The 22,882-nt window shown below is 61.0% G+C and overlaps 2 protein-coding genes across 3 annotated transcripts in view; one reads left to right on the forward strand and one right to left on the reverse strand.

Moving 5' to 3' along the window:
• Window positions 1-6,986, forward strand: part of AGAP3 (ArfGAP with GTPase domain, ankyrin repeat and PH domain 3) — a 150,962-nt gene extending 143,976 nt beyond the window's left edge. For both annotated transcript variants that reach the window (XM_069778539.1, XM_069778538.1), the window contains exons 14-18: window positions 2,680-2,834; window positions 3,373-3,463; window positions 3,822-4,044; window positions 5,138-5,393; window positions 5,679-6,986. In XM_069778539.1, the coding sequence (XP_069634640.1) occupies window positions 2,680-2,834; window positions 3,373-3,463; window positions 3,822-4,044; window positions 5,138-5,393; window positions 5,679-5,906 (953 nt within the window). In that variant the 3' untranslated portion in view covers window positions 5,907-6,986. The remainder of the gene's footprint in view (window positions 1-2,679; window positions 2,835-3,372; window positions 3,464-3,821; window positions 4,045-5,137; window positions 5,394-5,678) is intronic.
• Window positions 6,987-15,141: 8,155 nt separating this feature from the next.
• On the reverse strand, window positions 15,142-22,882 carry GBX1 (gastrulation brain homeobox 1). The gene is made up of 2 exons (XM_069778545.1): window positions 22,090-22,882; window positions 15,142-15,950 (listed from the first exon to the last, which is right to left on the reverse strand). Exons 1-2 carry the CDS (start codon window positions 22,880-22,882, stop codon window positions 15,430-15,432), a joined length of 1,314 nt encoding a protein of 437 aa, XP_069634646.1. The 3' UTR covers window positions 15,142-15,429.

A 22,882-nucleotide genomic window follows, 5' to 3' on the forward strand; every position in this document is an offset into this window, starting at 1 on the left:
CACTTCACCTGGAGAGCCTTTCTCCCCGGAGTTATTTGATCCTCCCAAGGGTCTGCTGGTGTGGAGACCAAGCCTTGCATTCCTGCACCAGTCCATTTCATCAGCGCTAATTATCTCCAAGCCCCCATGGCTGCTGCTGGGATCTGTGCAGGACACACCATGGAGTGGTCTCAGCCATGGCAAAGGGCAGGCTTCTTTCCAACTAGATGTCACTCATGCTTTTAGCCCCCATGAAATACAAGATCCTGAGCCCGCTGCATGAGTAGCATGACACTCTCCACCGTGGCACAGTAGCAGAAGCAGCATTTTACCCTCAGGTTGTTCTGGGGTAAGCAGCTGTGCATGATGGAAAGAGATAAGAGTTGGGTGCTGTGCCCGGTACTTGTTAATGCAGGTGGTGGTGCCTGCGAAGGAAACGAGAGCCTGGAGAGAGCACTTACAAGAGAGGAAGGGCTGCGCTCTCCCGCCAGCCCCATCGAAGCTGTCTTTCCTCAAGGAGACTTCCCATGGCTGCACCCATTTTCTGAGAGTGTTCGTTGACACGGTCTTGCTCAGCCAGTGCCAGGCAGCCCAGCAGCAGCTGAGGTTGACCATGCCCTTGGTGGGACCCGGCTGGTGGTCTCTGCGCCCATTCATTAGCTCTGCTGGGGTGCTGCAGGCTGCAGCAAGTTCCTCAGTCATTGCCCTCTTGCTGCTTCCTTCTACAGTAAGAGACTCTTCTGGCCGCAGCTTGCAGGGGAAGTTGGGCAGAAGAGAGGACCCCCACCAGACCCCCTCCACTTGCCTCCCCGTGTCTGCCCCAGCGGGCACAGACCCTGCCAGGCTGGAGGCCAGCACAGCTCTGCCTTGCTGTGGACCAGGCTGGTCCCCTTGGCCTCCTTGCTGTCTCTGGAGCTGTGCAGTTGACTCCCTGCTTTTAATAGAGAGCTGGGAAGGCACATTATGGAGATGAGGGTGTTATTTGCATAACGCTAATTAGGTAATTACAAATCATTTTGCTATGAGCTGAAGCGTGTGCTGTGACATAACGTTTATTAGTCATTCCATTCAGGCCCCGCTTAGTTAAGTCATTTACTGCACTAACTACTGAAGTTGGCAATAAAAGGTAAATGCTGGTGGTGCTCGGGTGCAAAGATGAGACATGTAGGGCACCCCATGTAAAGCTGAGGTCCATGCGCCCGCTCGGTGCAGCCCATGGCAAGGGCTGGCAGGGCAGAGCCCAGCACTGGCAGCCCAGACTGGGGGGGCGTTACAGCAATCAGAGCAGTAGCCAGCAGGGGAGACCACATTTTAAGCCTTGGTTTTCAGCAGGCTCTTGGTTGTTTTGGGGCTGTTTCCTTAGGCCCAGGGGGCCTGAGGTGCTTTCACACATTTTCACTGACCCCCATCTCTCTGCTCCTGGCTCTGCCACCCAGCACAGAGGTGCCCGTGCTTTGACACCCTCCCTGGAAACGCACCAGGCAGCCTGCATTTGTAGGGATGCTAACACTTCCGTTTGTACCCAGCCTGTAAGTGCCTGGTGGTCTGAGCAACCCTTGGGGCTCACAAAAATTATCTTCCCTGAAGATGGAAAGTCAGGAATTTGTCCCCACGTGTTTCACGGCCAGGGAAGTGCTTTAATACTGAGGCTGTATCTTCTGGAGTTGCTTGCAGGGCGCAGATGCCGGTGCTGCACAGAGGAGAGGCTGAGGAGCAGGTTGCCTGGCCGTGCCCTCCCGGGCACTTTGCCCTGCATGTGTCCCCGCTGCCCACTGCCGTCCACACGCCTCATGGAAGCAGCTCTGCTCGGCCGACTTCCAGGGACCCCTGTGGCCACCAGCTTCCCCAGTTTGGGAGCCAGAGGCCATCTGCCCAGCAGGGCACTGAGAGGTGCCAGAGCTGAGAATGGCATCGCTCTTGCCTCTCCATGGCTCCTGCCTGGGTCTCTCTGACTTAATGCCTCTTTATGGGAAAACAGCAGCTGTGCCCTGTTGTGTGGGTCCGTGGAGCACCCAGGCACCGAGGGCTTCCCAAGCGGGATCCCTGCCCTGCTGCGCTCCTCAGCTGGCGATGATGCCCCTTCTCAATGCACAGGTCTGTGAAGAGCTGCCTTTGAGCCCACTGCATGGACCCTCTTTGCATCTCCTGATTCAGTATGCAGGGCCCTGTCCCACTAAAGCCACTCATCAGCAGGCACCAAGCACTCCATGGGCTCTTGAGGGTGATGGGGCTGTTTGGGGGGGGGCAGCAGCTCTGCGGAGGAGCTGATTTCACTGCTCAAGAGGTCAGCAGCTTTTTCCAAGGGTGGGACATCGAGGGCGTGGAGAGCAGGGCACAGACAGCTTCCAGGAGTCCAATGCTACACCCTCCTGGGTCTCCTGGCCCGGGATGATGGGGGAACAAGGCTGCGGGTGTTCGCGTGCGGCAGGAAAAGCAAGCCCACGCTACTAGAGCTGGCACGCAGGGAGCTGTGCAAGCAGCAGGAGTGATGGCCTGGCGCAGAGCTCTGGTTCCTCCCTGCAGGCACTCTCCGCCTTCACTTCCCGGTCCCAGTCTCCCAGGGGCCGCTGCTGCCGGCGATCCTGCCCGTGCACGGGCACAGCGGTGGCCCAGAGGGATCTGTCTGTCTGCTCACGCCCTGCGAGGCTGGCAGACCCCCTCCTTCCCTGACCCATGTCATGGCACACCTTTCTTTTCCAGAACCAGATGAGCCATTTGAGTTCATTATCGTGTCCCTGACGGGCCAGACGTGGCTCTTTGAGGCCTCAACGTCAGAGGAGCGAGAGCTTTGGGTCCAGGCCATTGAAAGCCAGATCCTGGCCAGCCTGCAGGGCTGTGAGAGCAGCAAAAATAAGGTAAGAGGCCTTGGCCGAGTTCTGCTTCGTTCCCTCCTCTCTGCCACCTGCTTTGCTGCGTCCATCCCTGTCCAGGCTTCCCTGTCTGTCCAGACTGGATCCCGACCTGATCTCTCTGCTCCCAGTCAGGTTTGAATCCCATCTCTGGGACTGTGCTCCACCTCAGGTGTCCTGTCACCTCTCTGAGCTCCCTGTCGTCTCCCCAGCCTGGCTCTGGCCCCACGGAGCTCTCTGCATCCCGCCAGGGCTGGATCCTGTGCTGTCCGCTCCCTCCTTGGACAGCTCTGCCTTTTCGTTCCCCCTTCCAGCCCACCATCCCCTGCTCCTCCGACACACAGTGGGCTAGGAATCGATGTTCCCTCCAGACCCCGTCCTCTGAGCCCCCGTGCTGGACACCACTCCTGCAGCAGAGCCTGCGGGGTGCCTGCTGGAGCAAGGTGCTGGCAGCTCCCCGACGGGCTCTTGGGCTGGTGATGAGAGGACACATGGCAGGGCAGTTGGCCTTGAGTAAATGGGGTTCCCGTGCATTTTGTTTCAGGCTCGGCTGGGCAGCCAGAGCGATGCGCAGGCCATGCAGGCCGTCCGCACCGCACGTGGGAACAGCTTCTGTGTGGACTGCGATGCACCAAGTAAGAAACAGTGGGGAGAAACTGGGAGGTGGGGCTGCTCACCCAGGGAGGGGAGAGGGACTCCATCCCAGCCACCTCCTCTCTTACCCCAAAGAGACATACACCGTGGGGCTGTCTTGTCCTCTCCTGCAGTGGGCCCATTCTTCAGGCATGGGCTACTGAGCCACCTGCCACGCTGGTCTGTGACCCCTTACTCACCAGCCTGGGGGCCTTGCCTCTCTGTGCTGCTGGGGCACTGGGCTCGGAAGGGATCCGCTGGGCAGGTGGCTGCAAATATGTGTCTCCTGGATCATAGGAGACAGGCTGGTGAGTGCATGCTGCTATTTAACTCTTCCCCCACTGATGTTGCTGCCCTCAGATCCGGACTGGGCAAGTCTGAACCTGGGCTCCCTCATGTGCATTGAGTGCTCTGGGATCCATCGCAACCTGGGCACCCACCTGTCCCGCGTGCGCTCCTTGGACCTGGACGACTGGCCTAGTGAGCTTCTCATGGTCATGACAGCCATCGGCAATGCCCTGGCCAACGCTGTCTGGGAAGGAGCGGTGGAAGGCTACCCCAAGCCCACCCCTGACAGCAGCCGGTAAGGGAGATTGGGAACTGCAGAGATGCTGCTCAGACAACCACACTGGGAGGCTTGAGGGCACCACAAGAGGTTGGGCGCAGCCATCCAGTCAAACAGAGAGGTGGGCAGGAATCCTCGAGGTACTCCAGTGTTCGGGGTCCTGCCTGCTCTCTGGGCCGTGGAGGCCCTCTCCCACTGTCCTGGTGGGCTAGCAGGGCTTCATGGCCAGCCATGGCCATGCGGTGACTGCCGGAGCTGTGGCTGGCTGCAAAGCGGAAGGGGTTAACAGAGATGGCTTGGCAGCGTTGTGCTGGTCTCAAGGGTGCGTCCCTTTCAGGCCCTTGTCTGTCCCTATCGGAGCGACTCTCCTGTCACTCATCCCAACAAGAGCCCATTCTGCAGCTTATCAACGGATAAGAGCGGGTCAGGGGGCGGCAGGAGTGAGCATGCTCCGCGCAGGGCATTGATGGCCGCCCGCCAGATGCAGATGGATAGAATGGCAGCAGATAGCAGCGGCACGGCACACATCGATCTGCCCGGCCCCGCAGCCCCAGGCGGGACGGACGCTGCCGCAGCCTTTGTTTGCACCAGGCGAGACGGCAGCAGTGATAACGTGCCTCCCGTGGCACTGGGCTGTCATGTGCAGCAGCTAACCTTTTCTTGCCGCTGGCCATGGCCCACACACAAGCGCGGGACAGAGTCGGTCCCCACGCAATGGGCACACAGGAGAGTATGTAGGGGCACTAGCATAGAGGTGTGGGTGTTCCTTTGCACAGTGACAGGTGTGGGGTCTGGGTGTGGGATGCTGCTGCTGTACATGCATGGACATAAGTGCACAGTGTACGTAGGGAGCTATAAGGAGGTGCAGTGGGACAAGTGTGTCTCAGGCATCTGTCCGGAGCAGTGTGACAGAGCCCCAGTGACAGCCATGCGCGGGGGCGTGCACAGCAGGGGAGGTGCCTGCAGCGGGGCTATGCGAGGCATGCCTGTGTGTGACAAATGCTCACTGCTAACACGGGGTGCACTCGGGGTGACAGTGCTGGTATGCATGCCCCTTTGCACATGGAGCCCAGGCAGGTTGACCCACCTGTGACAGTGTCCCATCTGGCAGGGAGGAGAAGGAGCGCTGGATCCGGGCCAAGTATGAGCAGAAGCTCTTCCTGGCTCCGCTGCCCCAGTCGGACATCCCGCTGGGCCAGCAGCTGCTGCGGGCTGTGGTAGAGGATGACCTGCGCCTTGTGGTGACGCTCCTGGCCCATGGCACCAAGGAAGAAGTGAATGAGACCTATGGTGATGGAGATGGGCGCACGGCACTGCATCTCTCCTGCGCCATGGCCAACGTAGTCTTCACACAGCTGCTCATCTGGGTAAGACAGGACCTCGCAGCCTCCACCACAGCGTTTCTGGCCCTATCCCGGTGCTTCCCCACTGCAGCACCTCTCGGGACACCCCTCGTCCATCCTCCTCCCATGGGTTCCCCCACATGCCCACTGGCACTGCCCTGCCCACCCTGCCATCTCCCTCTCCCTGCCCACCCCAGTGCCATAGAGCCCCTCTGCCTCTGCCGGTGCTCTTGCTGTGCCGCCACGCCCATGCCCATGGGTTATGTGGCATCTGGGTGCCGCTGACTGGCTGCTTTCTCTCCTGCACAGTACGGGGTGGATGTGAAGAGCCGGGACGCTCGGGGCCTGACCCCGCTGGCCTACGCCCGGCGAGCCGGCAGCCAGGAGTGCATCGACATCCTGCTGCAGCACGGATGCCCCAGTGACAGTGCCGTCACCACGCTGACCCCCAGCCTGTCCCGCCGCAACACCAACGCCAACAACAATGCCTGCACCGTGGTGCCAGCTGAGCTCGGCTCCAGCCCCAGTGCTGTCTAGCTCCTCATGGGCCCTCCGCTCACCCCACGGCCGCCTTCCAGCTCTGCCAGGGGACCAGGGCCACAGGAGCGGGTCCGAGACCAGCGCAGCCGGGCTGCCCGCCACGATCGCTCCCCCATCGGGACCCCCGTTGCGGCCAGGAGGAGGCTGGGGAGCCAGCAGCCTGCTCCTCTGCACCAGTTCCTGTGGACTCTGCCCATGCCGCTGGGGCGGGGGGCTGTGCAGACCCGGCACTGTCAGCTTGCAGAGGGGCTCCAGCACACCCCGTTCTCATGACCGGTACAGGGGGAGGAGAGGCAGTTTCTCTGTGCCCCCCATCACACACACATGTAGATAATACAGGGGCTGGAGGCAGTTCAGGTGTGTGGCCCTCCCCTGCACAGCTGGTACTGGGGAAGGTGATTGCTGCACCCGCTCTCCCAAAGAGTAGGACAGTTTGGGCACCTCCCTCCTGCCTTCCCTCCCGTGTCAGCCTTGCTGTGCACCCCTGGTGCAGTGGGGAGGTGGGGGGCAGCAGGAGGTGCATGTTTCTCCACTGCACCCCTGTGCTCCTCTCTGCTTCTCGCTGGTGCAGGAAGGGATGCGCTCACTGGTACCACTCCCCACGTGCTGAAGCAAAGGGAGCATCTCTCCCACGCAGCCCCTTGATGAAGGCCTCTCCAGCCTCCCTGGTGACCTAGAGGGGGAAGAGGATGGTCACCCTGGGATCCCCAGCTGTGTCTGTCTGTCTGTAGAGTCACTGTCCTTCCAGGTTCAAGCCCCAAAGCCATACACAGTGTCTCCATCAGAGCATCCCCATTGGCTCCCGCTGATGCCCAGGCGGGGCTGGTCTCTGGCTGAGCAAGAGGAGAGAGGAGATGAGCATCTCCCATTGGTTTTGGGCCAAGCCTGCAGCTGAGCGCTGGCACCCCAAGGCTTTGGACGCTGCTGTGGAATGTCTCTGTCACTTGTGTATAAAATGTACATTGGAAATATTTATATGGACACTCTGTATATACTGTTTCTTTGCCATGAGTTGCCCTGTGTGTGTTATCTGCAGCCAAGGAGATAAAGGCCAATAAAGCAACCCACCTCCTGCCAGGCTGTTTTCTGTCTGCTGCCTTTTGGGCCTCCAGTGCAGCCTCCGGTCTGCTGCTTGCCTGCTCCGTGAGGTCTGGTGCATTTCCATCCCAGACTGACAAATGTTCAGCTTGTTCTCCTCCAGCTCGGGAGTTGGTAACAGCAGTCCTGTGCTGAACTGGGCCCCTTGGTGGACATGGCAGAGTGCTGGGATGGGAAGGGGAGATGTGTCAACCCCAGGCTCTGTGGGACAATGCAGGGACATGGCCCCGGAGGGTTGCATGGCTCTGGCAAGATCAGCAATGGGCACAGCAGAGGTGTGTGCTGGGCAGGGGACATGCCAGGTCAGAAGTGCTGGGGGAGATACACAGCTGGTGCCTGTGCACAATACAGTGACTTTGAAGCTGTGGGGGGAGGCAGAGATGGGCAGGGAATGGTGGGGCTGTCTCGGCAAGCAAGGAGCCTGGGTGGTTTGCTATGGCAAGAAGATGACTGCAGAAGCCTGGAGGTCATCTAGTCCCAAAGCGCAGACAGCCCCCCAAGCAGTGAAGGAAGCCGTGGGTCTCAGGCTTATCATCCCTGACCCCACATGCTTCTCCCAGCTTTTGGCAGAGCAAGGCCCCAGCGCTGCCGCTTCTCCTCTGGCTGCACCCAAAGCCATACCACAAGCGACAGTTCGGGGCTCCAGTGCCTGGGACTGGGCACAGGTCTGGTTCCCCAAGCCTGCATGGCAGTGCTGTAAGGAAAGGCGGCATTAAAACACCCCGGGCACCCCACCTGCCACAGGTCACCCTCAGCAGTCCCCTCCAGACCCCTGTTGCCTCCTCCCTGTGCCCTTCCCATGGCAGAGGGCTGCCTCACTGGTGGTGGCCCCTCCACCAGCCCCTTAACTATCTGTGTGTGCCGGCTGCGTGTGGCAGTGCCGTGGTCCCCATCCCGGTCCCGGTCCCAGCCGTCCCCGCCTGTGCCTGCCCCTCGTTCCCAGTGCCTGCTCTCCCTCGCAGCGCACATCGGTGCCCCTGCACTGGCCCCGGCCCCAGCCCCAGCCCGGTGCTGGGTTTGGTTAATTTCCTGGCGACTGCATTAGTGGGAATGGAAGCCGAGGGACGGCAGCTCCTCTGGGGCCCATTAATCATCCCCCTCAGACAAGCTGCCTTGATTACAAGTGGCAAGAAATTCATTAGGGCTGCGGCTCTGACAACTTTTATCTGCGCGGCTGGATCTGACTCATTAGGCAGCCAAATTAAAGCCATGATGGGCCCTGATGAAATTCACTGCTTGTTTATCTTGTGCGATCTGATACATCTGCCCATACATCATCTCCCGCACGGGATCCCGCCCGGCCCAGCCCCGGCGCCTCCCTCCCCATCCCAGCCCTGCCCTGACCCACCGGGGTGCCCCTGGCCAGCGGCACAGCCTGCACCCCGCGCCAGAGCCAGCCCCGGGCCGGGGGCTCCAGGCAAACCCCTCGCCCACCCTGCACTCTGCCTTCGGGGTCGGGGCTGGGAGCCGTGGCCGTGCCAATAGGAGCCGCGGGAGGACAGCCCTGGGGCCACACGGCCCTGGGCAGCCCCTCCTGGGCCACTGGGTGCCCGTGGGGGTCTGCAGCCCCCCTCGGGGCACCCACAGCCCTGGCCAGGTCCTGCTGGTGGTGGCACCACTGCCAGTGCACAGCCCTTTGGAGACAGACCCGGTGCCCGGCTGTGCCCGCATCTTGCAAATGGGTGCTGAGGGGGGCTGCTGCCCCTCTGCTTGCACCCAGGGGAAGAGAGTGCCAGCAGCTTCCCCGCGGGCTCTGACATGGTCCCAAAGAGCCAAGACAAAAGCCCTTTTCTCCAGCTCATGAGCGGGCAGGCAAGGCCATCGTGGGCTGCTGGCACAACAACAGTGGCCCTGGTTTCCTTAAGGGAGGATGCACTGCCAGCCACCCCATACCAGTGTGCTGCCCCAGTGCAAGGGCCTGTGCTGGGCACGGGCAGCCTCTGGGCTGTGGAACACCATTCCCATCCCCAGCAGGAAGGGGTCTGCGCTGAACAGCAGTGTCCCTGTCAAGAAAAATAGCATGTCCTCATCTGGCAGTGGGGCCAGGCCTCAGCAGCAGCACTCCAGCCCTGCCCTGCCTTGCCCCAGCCCAGCATTATCCCACTGTTGGAGCACAGCTCAGCACCAAGGTGGCCCGCATGGCTTCACACGGTCCTGGACCAGGACAGGCTGAGGCAGAAGCTGCTGTGTCCATGTTTAGGGGCAGGAGTTGCTGTGTCCATGTTCAGGCTGCTGTCAGGGAGGGCACAGGCGGACCTTCCACTCTGCTCTGCACGCCACAAGAATGTGCCAAGGCAGCAGCACGGGGGGGGGGGGCTGTCCCTGCATGATGCAGCCCCTAGCAGCAGCGGTGACCACACCAGCTCCTTGGCAGCACCATAAGGACCCTGCCACAGCCAGCCAGCACCACTCAGCTGAAGCAGTGGCTGCAGCAGGGTGTGGGTGCTGCAGGGCAGGAGTAAGGGATGCAGACTCATGCCATAAGCACATCCAGGGTGTGCAACCCCCAGGCTGGAAACTGGCCATGCCACAGGTCTACAACACTTCCCAGAGAGCCTGGGCACAGCAGACCAGGCCAGGACAAGCCCCACAGGGCACAACTTGCAAAGCCCCAAGGGCCCTCTCGCAGCCCTAGCTGAGCTGGCACAGCCTCCTGGCAGGGGGGGACATAGGTGGGCAGCAGCCATGGCATGGGGCAGTACTACCCAGCACTGAGGCAGCTGGGACCACACACTGGGTCCATGCAGAGGTGCTTTTAAAAGAGATGGCCAGAGCAGAGATCATGCCATCAGTCTGCACTTTTCCATTCCCAATCAGCCCTGCCTCTTTGAAAGAGTGGGCAGAGGTGTGACACAATGTCCCAGCTCCCTTGGCCTGTGCTTACCAAGATACAGCACCAATATGCTCCCACTACAGCACCTGCACCCTATGCCCATTCATGTCTCGGTATCATCTGGCCTGCCTGTAGCTGCAGAAGTCCACAGCACAGGTCCTCACAAAGCCCTCTGCAGGAGACGTCAGCCTGGCACCTGAGGACACTGGCACAAGCTGGTAGGCTGTGAAAGGGCCAGCATAGGCAGGTGAGTGGGAGCCCCTGTTTGGGAAAGGTTTCAGCAGTCCTGGCTAGCAAGGGATCATCAAGGACTGCAGTCTTGTGAAGTGCTTCATAGCTTGCCCAGCACCTGAGTGAGCAGCAGCACAGCAGAGTGTGGGTACAGTCTCTCTCTCCTCCTAAACCCCAATTCCAGCATGCCCTTGATAACTTCTTTCAGGTCTTGGCTCATTTTCCTTTGACACTGAAGATAAATACACCCACCGGGAGTTTGCATGCCACTGTTGAGGTCATCATGACCAGGCTAGCTGCTGAATCCCCTCTGCAGCTGCACCCTAAACTCTGTGTGCTGCTGTGGAGCTGGCTGTAAAGGAATTGGAGGTGGTTGGGGGGTCCTCATGACCCTTCCCAGCTGCCAGGCCAGTGGGAAGGGATATTATTTGTCTCCTGCCCATGTGCAGTTAGAAACAATTTATCCCCACCAGGATATAGGTTCATTGCATTGCAGGATTCCTGCAGTGATGACTTCTGGTCATCACGTGGTACTTCTGACCAAGGCCAGGAGTACAGTGAGCTGCTCCCTAAAGGCAACCCCCAGCAGCACAGATTCCCCCACAGCACAGCATTCCTCTGCCCTGCCTCAAGTCTGCTTGTACTGGAACCAGAGGGCCCATCGCAGCCACTGCTGCACACTAGCTTTGGGAAAAAAAGCCCGGCATGACCTCCTGGGGAACTCCTCTGTGAGCCCCTAGTATCCATGTGAGCAGCTAAGCATCCGAGCAAGTCCTGGAGAGGTTGAATAAACAACAGTGGCACCAGCACCATGTTGCGCCCATCAAATCTTCATACAAGCCCATTGTTAGAGAATGCTATGAACTAGCTTTGTTGCACTGAAAACCTTTTCCTGAGAGGGGACCACTGAGTGAATAAACACCCCATGGGATGCAATCACTACTCCTTTCCTAGTTCTTTAAGAACCATTGTCCAGGTAAATGCGTGGGTCTGGGTAGAGAGAATTCCCTTGTAAATGATGAAACTGTCTTCAAGAGGGCAAAATAAGTTTTGTTTGTACATATGTGTGTATATATATGTATAAACATATGTATAAATAAATGCATGTCCATGTATATACATATGTCTGTATCTACCTTTTACTCTGTGTATGCATGTGCAAGCATACACATGCACATACCCCATACAGATTTGGATATCCACGAAAGAGTTCCTCCCCCCGCCAGTTCCTACTCCAGGACACAAGACAACAGGCAGAAGGTGGTACATGGGAAATTCCATATAGCTGTAAGGAAAAAAAAAATACTAGGAAGGTGGTCAGACACTGGAACAGGGGCCTGAAGACATGGGATCGCCATCCTTGGAGATTCGTGAAGTCGGCTGGACAAGTTCCTCAGCATCTTGAGCTAACGGGACCAGATTTGAGCAGGTGTTGGACCAGAGACCTCTCAAGGTCCTTTCCCTGCATGGCTCTGTCATGCCAGGGTCTCTTTACTGCCCAGTTTTTTATTGTTGCTCTCCTCCCACCCACCCCAGTCTAAATGATGCAGCACCTATAGCCCAGCTTGTGGGGCATGCTGCACCCTCTGCCCCAGCAGCTCTTCTATTTGGGGAGGTGCTGCAGCCACTTTGTGCAGTGTGGGCAGTGTCATTCCGCACATTCACTGGTGTGTTGCAGTGCTTTGCTCTGTGCTGTGCAGGAGGCATCAGGCTCATTGCAATGCATGAGGTTCACAGGGGAGCTCTGTTCTGCACAGCGCAAGGAGCACTGTGCTATTCTGCAGCTCTCTCCAACACCCCCGGTGACAGCAGTGAGTCAGTCTCTCACCTCCATCAGCACCAGACTGAGCTGCACCTCTCTGCAGCACTTGCAGGTACATTAATGCGACAGTTTGCAGGCTGCGTTGTGTACTGGCTCTGGGACTGATCTAACTCAACAACAAAAAAAAGCCAAAACCCAAATAACTTCTAAGAAGCTGAAAGCTCCAGTTCTCCAATACAGTCTACAGGCAGTAGATGAACAAGTGTGCAGAGTGGGGGTTGCTTTGCACACAGAGGTCAGGTTGGCAATGGTGTGCATAGCAGGGGGGGGTAGAGTGGTGGTGGGGGGAGATGGGTTAAGAGCACAATAAACAGATGCTGTCACTGGCGCAGGACATACCAGACCACAGCGTCAGCTAGAAATGCCAAGTGAGAATAAGGGGGTTCTGGGACCCTAAAATAAAATTTAACTCCTTTCAGTGTCACAGCCCCAAGCCTGGATCTGTGGACATTTTTCCGAGTGCTGTGCTTAATCTTGGACTGCTGTGCCGTGCTAGGTAGCAGTGGCACAGACCCCTCATGTGGACACATTTATAGTGACAGAGCACTGCTTATAGGTGCACAATTGCTTTATCCCGCCTCCCTCAGCCCTCCCCGTCCCCCCCCAGCTGGCCTAGATGTACGTGCATCAGTTCATGTGCAGGAGCTATTGCAATTCCTGCAAATGGCATCTTATCCCCTTCTGCAGCCAAGTAGCATAGATAAGTTAACAGTTTCTGCCTCAGACCAGCCCAGACCCAAGGAGGGAGAAGCAGGGACTACCTGAGCTGTGGCTCTCAGGTGCAGGCAGCTCTACCACTGCATGAAGGGAACTGCCAGCTCCCCTGAGGACAAGGCAGCTGGGGTCAGCTGCCAGAGGACATTTACCTCCCCTGATCCAGAGTGAATGCCAGCAGATGTTGCTACCTGAGCAGGCCAAGCCCACACTGTGGATGCTGTGAGCAACGCCAGGCCAGGCAGTTCCTGAGGACAATTTCTCCTTTCCAGGTTGGTGGTGCAGGGGACAGAGGCAGAAGCCATCCTGCTGTGGCTGCAGGAAGCCAGCTGTGCTCTGCTGCCCCAGCAAGGTGCTCAGAAATCCAGGTCATGAAAGGATCCTGCAGAACTGTCTCAGGACCTGCAACAAACATCGCCATGCAAAGAAGCACCCACCTAAAACAACCAGGAGCACAGCTTTGTCCTAATGTTGCTGTTCTCCAAGCTGTGGCTGTCCCCACACAGGCCAGCCAGAGCCAGCAGCCGATGGGCAGGGAGAGCCACCCGCCACTGCTCTGAGTCTACAGGGCTCTGCAGGAGGACTCAGCTGTGCAGGCTGAGCATGGGGTCCACACTCCAGACTATCAGAACGCACCTGGCAAAGAGGGAAGGGCCATGGGGAGGGAGCACTCCCTGCTGGGCAGCATGGAGATGGGCCAGCCCTTGCTGTGGCATCAGGGAGGGCACCCCAGAAGCCAAAGTCAGCTCTGGCTGTCAGGGATGTTGCCCACTCTTACAAGCTGTCTCCCAGGGAAGGGTGCCAGCGACTAACTGGACTCTGTGTGACCCAAACTCCATATCAAACCTCGGAGCAATTGGCATCCCAGCAGCACCATGTCCCACACCCTTGGAGAGAGCCTTCTCCCTGTTGAGGAACCTCTGGTGGGATTGCAGTGAATGTTGCTACTACAGCACAGAGCTCCCTTGCCCCATGGGCTGGCTGATGGTCATCAAACCAGCGACAGAGGCTTTCATGGCTGGACACCCAGTTAGTAGTGGAATCACACAGTCCTCTGCACTGTTGACTCAGGATTGTGCGTGCAGCTGCACCCATGTGCAAAACTGGATTTTCATGAGGTTCTGGGTTTGGGCTCAGTCATTTGCGATACCCCCTGACTTCAGAAGCAGCTTCTCCTGCAATAGCGCTCAAGAGCAGACTATTCCACGCTGGCTGGCCTAGATGTGAAAGCCCCTTCTCAGGAAGTCTGAAATCCCCCTCCTGCACCAGTGCAGTGAGACCCAGCAGCTGCTCCAGGCTGGGGCAAGGAGACACAGTGTCAGTGCCAGCAGTGCCTGGTTGGCCCTGGCCCTGCTCACTGCTGCGGAGCCTTAGCAGTGTGGTAAGAGAAGCAGCAGCTGGTACTGGTGAGAGAGGCTGAGATTTCCAAGGAAGGTCAAGACCCTTAGCTTCCCCTCAGCCCAGCCATGGGGGCAGGCAGCCCTGGCAGCCAGCACTGCCCCAGGATTCAGCGGCAATTAGGCGCCTGAGCTGCCAGAGGATTTCTCCGTTCATTCCCCATGGGCTGGGGTGTGCTCCTCGAGGCTGAGGGAGGAGGAAAGGCTTCAAGGCAGGACTCTTCTAGCAGCCGGTGCAGCCCTGAAGAGCTGGAGGGCATTGCATCCCTGGGCCTCAGAGGTGTTGCTGGCATGTGGGGCTGAGCACGTGTAGAGCTGGCACAGGGTGCTGGGGCAGCCCTGGGGACAGCAGGCAGGCATCCTGCCCGCACCAGGCAGGGGCCAAGGGGGCTGCAGGCACGGACCTCTCCTCAGCCCACAGCCAGCAAAGGCCAGGTCCTGGCAGAAGGCCCACGGGACGAGCAGGGCTTTGCCTTCAGGGAGGGTGGCAATTTGCCACCGTGGGGAGCGGCTCCTGCCCCAGGGCCTGAGGCACCAGGGATGCCGGCTGTCCCGGGGCAGGGCAGGGCAGGGCAGGGCAGGCGGCCGTGCCGGGAGCCCGAGGGGCAGCGCACACGTTCCTCCCAGCCGGGGGTGGGCTGCTGGCCTCGGCTGCCGCAGGCTGTGGCGGCAGGGGCTGCGGGAGGCGGCGACGGGCGGCCCCGGCCCTGGCCCCGGCCCCGGCCCGCGCACCTCCCCGCCGGCGGCAGGGCGGACCCGCGGATGCTCCCGGGCCCTTCCCAGCCCCTCCCCTTCCCTGCCCCCTCCCGTGCCTCAGCACCGGCACCGGATCGGGGCCGATGGAGCCCGCAAGGCCACCGCTGCTCCACGCACAGCCACCGGGTCCGCGGGCCCCGGCACCGGCCGAGGGGGCGGGCGACCCCCGGAGCCTCCCGCCGACCCCGGCCGCACGCCCTCCCCGGCCTCCGCTGCCGCCTCTCGGGCTCGGCGCCGCCGCCCGCTGCCCCTGCCCCCGTCTCTGCCCCTGCCCCCGTCTCCGCCTCTTCCCCCGTCCCTGCCCCTTCCCCTGCCCCTGCCCAGCCCCCGTCCAGCGGCCGGGCGGGCAGCGCCGCGGAAGAACGTCGCCTCGCTCCATAGAAAATAATTTATTGAAATCACAGCTATACATGGGCGGGCGCCCGCGGGCAGCGCGGCCCCGGCCCTGGCCCGGCGCGGCTGGCGGCCGGGGCCCGCGGGGGCCAGGCGGCCCGCGCTCCCCGCGGCACGGACAGACGGACACGCTGCCGTATGTACAGAGTTTACACGGAATAAATAAGGGACATGTACAGAGGAGTGCGAGCGGGCGCCCGGGCCGCGCCCCCGCCGCGCCGGCCCCCCCGCTGCCGGCGGCCCACCCGCCCCAGGGTCCGAGAGCCCCGACGGCGCTCAGGGCCGGGCGCCCTGCTCGATCTGCTGGTGCTGGCTGCGCACGGCGAAGCGGTTGACGTGCACCGGGATGGGCACCACGATCTTGGGGTTGCGGACGGGCTCACCCGAGCGGTTGCTCACGTTGCCCGCCTTGATGCGTTTCCACTTGGCGCGGCGGTTCTGGAACCAGATCTTCACCTGCACCTCGCTCAGCTTCAGGGCGTGCGCGATCTGCGAGCGCTCCGTCAGGCTCAGGTACTTCTTGCAGTGGAACTCCTTCTCCAGCTCCAGCAGCTGCTCGCTGGTGAAGGCCGTGCGCCGCCGGCGGCTCTTGCCGGCCCCGGAGCCCGGCGGGGCCTGCTCGGCCGTGGGGCCGCCCTTGCCCTTGCCCTTGGTGCCCAGCGCGGCGGCGGCCGCCCCGTCCAGGAAGGGTTCCTCCTCGCTGTCGCCCGCCGAGCTCTCCTCCTCCCGCTCGCTGCACGGCGTCGCCGCCGACTTCACCTCCAGCTTCTCCTCGTCCGAGCTGTACGCCTTCCCGTCTGCGGGGCACACAGCGTCAGCGCCCGCCGGCGCGGCCCGCCGCCCCCCCCCCGCCCCCGCCCGCGGGTCCCCCGCGCCCGCGGAGCCCCCCTCCCTCCCCCGGAGCCGCGGCCCCGGCGCCCCCCGGGGCTCCCCCCGTGTCCGTGTCCGTCCCCCCAGCCCCGGGGCGCTCGGGAGGCTGCAGCTCCGCCCGCGGCCGCCGGGGCCCCGCCACCGCCGCGTCCCGCAGCCGCGGGGCCGCCCGCCGGAGAAGCGGCTTCCCCGGCACCAGCTGCGCGCTCGGCCCCGCCGCCGGCAGCCGTCGTCCCCGGCCCCGCGCTGCCCGCAGCCGCGGGGCAGCGCCCGCAAGAGCCGGAGCAGCCGCAGGCACCGCGGGGGCCGAGCCGCCGCCGCCATCCCCGTCCCAGAACCCGGCCGCAGCGGCCTCACTGCCCCCCTCCCGCAGAGCACACCGCAACCCTTCCAGCGGACCTCCGCGGCTGGAGGGAAGGTCTGTACCTCGCCCCTCGGCTCAGCCCTCCCTCTGCCCTGTCCCGCTGCTGTTCGCCCAGAAAGAAGCCAGCCCAGAGGAGCTGAAGGACCATCCTGCAAACAGCAGCCAGAGCCGGTGCCAGCCCTGCAAACCTCTCTGCAGGGCACTACAGGACGTGGGGTGTCCTGCTGCCAGCTCTCCCTCCCTAACCCCAGGATGCACTACAGCAGAGTGGTGCAGCCGGGGAACAAGGTGCTCAGGCAGGTGATGCTCAGGGCTTAGCTCCCCCCACCAGTCCCTGCGGAGGGGCACGCTGGAGCCTGCCAACATCACTGAACAGACAGGACCTCATCCCAGGCCACCTAGCCTGGAGGCAGCACTTGGACCGCCACAGGGACCGCTGTTACGCTGCCTGCAAGGGTATTGATAGGGTGTAGGGGTACGAATCTCCTTCTTGCAAGCTTCTTGTGTCCCAAACTGCTGCCTGAATGATTAAACAGCCATGGAGCAAGGGAAGACATGGGTGGGAGACAGTGGGGAGAAAAGAGGCCTGGAAACCAGTCACTTCCCTGGTAGAAAGGCTCAAACAAAGGCCCCACAGGAGATTGAGCGAGAAGATACTCCTGGCCATAGCTGGGGGTCATGGAGGGAGAGGACCCACAGCTATGCACAAGCAGATGAAGAAGTTTTTCTGTCGTGCTGAGACTGGAAGAGACCAGCCAAGTCTCCAAGTCTGACCCAACAGCAGGAATCGCTGCTGGAAGGAGCTGGTTCTGAAGCACTGCCACTCTCAATACAGTCCTACATGCAGAAGGAGAAGCAGCAGCTCTCCAAGCTTCTAAGCAGTGTCCAGGTACTGGCACGTGCACCCTGGGCCACTGGATCTCCAGGCACCTCACCTCACCGGGAAAGGGAGAGCAGCCCTCAGATGCCTGAAGGTGAAAGCTTGCAATTACACAAGCAGCAACTGCAAGAAACTGCTTGAGCCCAGGAAACACTCTTAGGAGCCCGGTTGCTGTGGCGCTCCCACATCCTTTGCCGGTCCTGCAGCAAGTCTGTGGCTTCCTGAGAGTGGGTGCCTTTGGACATCTGGAATCACCTCCCTGCTCCTCCTGCTTCATACAGTGGGAAAGAAACACCTTCGCCTCTATTCTGCTGCAGAAGAATAGACAGCAAGCTCTCTCTTCTTGAGAGGTGGGGCAAGAAATCTCCCATATGCACAGGGCGTATAGTAAAGACCCAGAGAACTGACGCTCATAGGGCTGAGGATTAGCAGCAGGTGGCATGGAGCACTGTGGCTGCCAATGCAGTCTCATGCAAGCACTTCGCCGAAGAAAAGGAGAGCTTTCATTTCTGTGTACCATCTCTGTCCGTTGGAGCACAAGGCCTGACAAGGTAAGAGAGCTCTTATGAGGACGTCAGTGTCTTCACCAAGAGTACTCATAGGTCCTGCCCTGACTCTGCCCTTCCCCAGTGATGGAAGACAGCATCCCAGCAGCCACACTAGCAAACAGTACTGATTAAGCAGTTTGCTCTTGTAGGCCCAGACTCTGTCCCAAGAGACTGGAAGAAGGCTGAGCTACTAACAGCAACATGTCACTTTGTAAAACAGGTACTATCCCCGGATACACTCTTCTTAATCAGACCCCAAATTTTAAGTGGTCTCTAGCAGACTAACATGTCTCACATTTGTGCCTTATAAAAGGGATGGGTTTGCAGTAAGGAACTCAGAACTATGTGATGATAGAGTCTAAACCAGAGGTGTTCACAAAGAAAATTGGTGTATTGGTCTGTTAGTCATCTAGTATGTGCCCATCAAGGAAGTAATGGAGGCAGGGGAACCCACCCATTTGGTGGGAGGGTGTACTGAGACTTTCAAGGCTTTTGAACAGGAAGTGAAGCTGTCATGAAGCAAAGCATTGTGACTTTGAAAAATCAACAAGAAGGCCGTAGATGAAGAATAGAATTGACCATTTGCTTTGCTCTTCACAAAGTCCCAGCTGTTCATTGATCTTAGGAAAGACATGGGCCTGTTGGAGCAGGTCCAGAGGAGGCCACAAAAATGATCCAAGGGCTGGAACACCTCTCCTGTAAGGGCAGGCTGAGAGAGTTGGGGTTGTTCAGCCTGGAGAAGAGAAGGCTCTGGGGAGACCTTATAGCAGCCTTCCAGTACATAAAGGGGGCCTATAAGAAAGATGGGGACAAACTTTTTAGCAGAGCCTGTAGTGATAAGACAAGAGGTAACAGTTTTAAACTGAAAGAGGGCAGATTCAGACTAGATAGAAGGAAGAAATGTTTTATGACGAGGGTGGTGAGACATTGTGGAAGAGGTTGCCCAGAGAGGTGGTAGATGCCCCATCCCTGGGAACATTACAGGTCAGGTTGGACGGGGCTCTGAGCAACGTGATCTAGTTGAAAATGTCCCTGGTCATTGCAGGGGGGGTGGACTAGATGACCTTTAAAGGTCCCTTCCAACCCAAATGGAACCCTATGATCATGGATGCGGTAAGCATGGTGAAGAGAGTTGGGTGTCACAGGCGACCAAGTTATTCAAGCAGGATCAGGGGGACCCAGATCAAGAATGGGTGCTGTGACAGCCAGAAGAGCCCTGTGTTGGTAAGCACACAAGAGCGCTCAGTCATGTTCATAGGGAACAACCCACAACTTCACCCTGTCCCTGACTGAATGTGCAGTTACTACATCAACCCAAGAGAGGGTCTCAGACCACTGCCTGGATCTCGGTGGAGACCTCTACAGCTCAGGAACAAACGTGCTCTCAGGAGAGGTGTGGAGAGCTGGGGGTCATACTCTTTGTCACAGCTGTAGTAACAAACCAGACTCTGAGCTTTGCTGCTTCACTCTGAGCTTTGCTGCTTCATACCACCAGTTTCGCTATATGCCTCTCCCCTCTCAAGAAGTGTGACAACAGCTGGAAGCAAGTTTGAAACATAGTAGATGCAGAGAGAGGGCCTAAAATAGAGCATTAACTCCTTTGGCTGATTCAGCAAACAACTGATCTTGTCTCCGTAGAACACCTGCACGATGGAGATACTAATGGAGCCCAGGGACAGAAATAAGTCACTTTAGGGTATAATTCACTTGACGGCAGCAAAAGAAATAAAAGGAGGCATTTCTTCTTCACATGGTTCTTCTACAGATACGAGATCTGTGGAACACCTTGCCCCAGGATGTGGCTAAGTCCTTGCTGGTGGACTCCAGGGTAGACTAGATAAAGTCACAGAAGAGGAATTGGTCAAAGGTTACTAAATATCCAGAAACAACACCTGGCTCAGGAACCCCCTGGGGTGCAGGTGGTTGGATGCTAGGGAAGCGTCATTTTAGAAAGTATTGCACAGGTTGTGCTCTCTTACTCTCCCCTGGACGATTGCTTTTGGCCCGGGCCACAGATAGGATGCTAACACAAACTGCATTACACATAGTTTTTGATGCCTCCTTTTGATATGAATCATCTTTCTCTTCTTTAATCGTAGAAAAAGCCCACAGCAACCATCCTGGCTTTCATCCGAGAAGGTTGGTAACACAAATCCTATTGTCCCTCTCCAAGGGCCTTGGCTGGTACAGTCAGGAGAAACATTAGGTAAAGCAGAAGGTGGGGTACATTTGGCCTGACAAATCCCCTTGGACCTGGGCAGAGCAGCCCACAGAGTCAGGTCCACATGGGCAAATGCTCATGCAGAAGGACAAGCATCCTTCATGGCTCCAGAGCAAGCACAGTGCTAAGAGACAGCTGATAGGCAGCAGAACAGCGGTAGCAAGACATATTTCCTTCCATCATATGAGCCAGTCACAACAGGGCAAGTCTTAGAGATATGATTCTCGATAGCAGAAATGGCCACTGTCTGGGACAGTTCATCTGAGTCCCTCGGGAGGAGAGAATATGTTGGGCTCAGCTACAGAGGAGCCATGGAGGGAGATCAAGCACAATGCAGCTCATTTCCCCATAGAGTGGGAAGATGTGGTCATATGGACAGCTGGTTTTGGCCAGGGCAATTCTGTCCCCGAGGAGACTTTCACAACAGACGTGAGATCGCACTGGGCTTTTGACTCGGCACAGAGGCCTGGGAGCGCCGGAGGAGCACCAAAGCCCCAATAACCCATGAAGGCAATGGGGAGGCAAATGCCCCAGTTGTCCTGCTGAGGGATGAGGTTCAAAGGGTACCTGAGTGAGGGAGACAGTCTTCTGAGGGAAGAACAAGGCAGGGCAAGGAAAAGACCCGGGCTTACCCAGGAGAGACTAAAGGGAGGATGGAGAACAAACAGCCAAGCACTGCAAGAAGCAGCAGAGACTTCTCAGCACGCATCCACGCCGGGAAGCCTGTGAGACAAAGGTGGATCTCGGGGGTGACGAGGGGAGACAGCTCTCGGGACGGGCCATGTCAGAGAAAGCCAGCAGTTGATTTGTGTCAGTCTCGCCACAGAAGGGACACCTCGAGCCCCGTGCCGCAGGAGCTGAGGTGGAAGAGAGCAGGAGCTGGAGCTGGCTGAGAAACACAGAGCAACAAGTCACCGAGGTGGATGCCTGCGCGCACGGGGGAGCGGCCGCAGCTCACACCGGCGAGGACTCCACGGCCCCGCCACGGCAGCGGGAGCCGCCCCCGGCCAGCCCCGAGCGGGGGTGCGGGAGCGGAGCCGCCGCCCGCCCGCGCCGTCGGGCAAAGCCGGTGCCGAGGCCGCTGGTGCCGAGGCCGCGGGTGCAGCGGGCACGACAGCGCGGGGCAGTGGACCGAGACGAAGGGGAGCGGGGCTCCGGACGGCGCCGGGAGCGGGGCGGCCGCCCGGGCACGGGACCCCCCCGGCGCGGCGCGGCCTCGGGAGGGGCTCGGGGCGCCGGTAGCCGGCAGCACGACGGGGACGAGAGGGCGGCGGAGCCCGGCACGGCGCGGGCTGCGGGCGAGCCAAGGAGCCCCCAGCCCCGCGGCATCGTGCCGGGGACGAGGCGCAGCCCCGCGCCGCACCGCGGCTGCACCCAGCGGGACCGGCACCGGCACCGGGACGGGCGGGGAGGGCCGCGCGCAGTCCCGCGGCCCGGGGCGGGGCGGTGCCCCGCTGCCCTCCGCCTCGCCCGCCCCGGGCCGGCTGCCAGGACCTCGGAGAGCTCCGCGCCGCCGGGCCGGCCTCGGCTCCGGGGGCCCGCGCCGCTCCGGTCCCGCCGGGCGGACCGTGCCCCGCCGGGGCGGCCGCCCCGACCGGCGGCTCTCGCGGCTTTCCCGCCCCGTGGCCCGGGCGCGGCGGACGGACTTTGTCTCCCGCCCGCGAAAGTTGCGGGCGCTTGCGGAGCCGGCCCGGAACGGAACGGAGGGGAAGCGGCCCGGTCCTCCCGGCTCGGCCCGCCGGGACAGGACGGGAGCGCAGCCGCGAGCAGGTCCCGCCGTCCACGGCCCATCGCGACCCCCGCCGTCCTGCCCGCCGCGCCCCGGTCCCCGGCGCCGCCGGCTCCGCGGCTGCCGCCCTGGCGAGCTCGGGGGCCCGCGGTGCCGCCCGCAGCCGCCGCTGGCGCGGCGGGGAGGGCCCGGACAGGGGCCGGGCGGGCGGTGCTGCCCGCCGCGGGGCCTCTCGGGTCTGCGGGGGTCCCGGGCGAGGCGGGCCGGCGCTCGCCGCAGACGAGTCGCTCTCCGCCGGGCGGGGCTGGCCCGCGCCTCTCTTACCTGCCAGGCCGGGGAAGGGGTCCGGGAAGTGCAGCGGCGGCTCGGGCGGCCCCTTGTCGCGCCCCGGGGGCAGCTCCTCCGCCTCCAGGCCCTCGGCGCCCCGCCGGCAGCCGGCGTCGGGGTTGGCGCGCGGCGGGGGCAGCTCCTGCGGCGGGTAGAAGCCGTCGGGGGGCTCGGAGAAGCTGGGCAGGGCCGTGGTGAGCGCCACCATGGAGGGCACGGCCTGGCCCAGGCTGGCGCAGAAGGTGTTGGTGAGGCGGCCGGCGAAGGAGGCCAGCGGCGCCAGCGGCGGCAGCCCCGACTGCAGGGGCGCGTGGGACAGCGCCTGCGGCAGCACCAGCGGCCGGTACGGCATGAACATGGGGTACCCGGTGTAGAGCAGGTGCCCGGAGCGCGGCGGCGGCGTCCCGATGAGCGAGTCGATGGAGAAGGCGGTCCCCTGGCCGCTGGGTCTCTGCATGGCGAGCGGGCGCCGCCGGCTCAGCCGGCACCAACTTTCCGGCGAGCTCGGGCCGCCGCCAACTCGCCGCGCCGCCGCCGCCGCCGCCGCCGGGCCCCGCCGCGGCCCCGGCCCCGGCCCCGGCCCCGGCCCGCGCCCGCCGCCTCCCGTGGGCTCCGGCGCCCGGCGAGAGCTGCCGCCCGCCCGCCCGCTCGCTGGCTCGGCGCGGCGGAGTGGAGGCGCGCTCGGAGCCGCCCGCCCGCCCGCCCCGCCGCGGGGGGGCCGGGCCGGGCCGCGGAGGGGAGGGGAGGGGAGGGGAGGCGGGCGGGGGTGTCGCCCTCTGCTCTCATCCAT

Source organism: Haliaeetus albicilla, chromosome 2 (genome assembly GCF_947461875.1).
Source record: "Haliaeetus albicilla chromosome 2, bHalAlb1.1, whole genome shotgun sequence".
In the NCBI taxonomy this organism is placed as follows: domain Eukaryota; kingdom Metazoa; phylum Chordata; class Aves; order Accipitriformes; family Accipitridae; genus Haliaeetus; species Haliaeetus albicilla.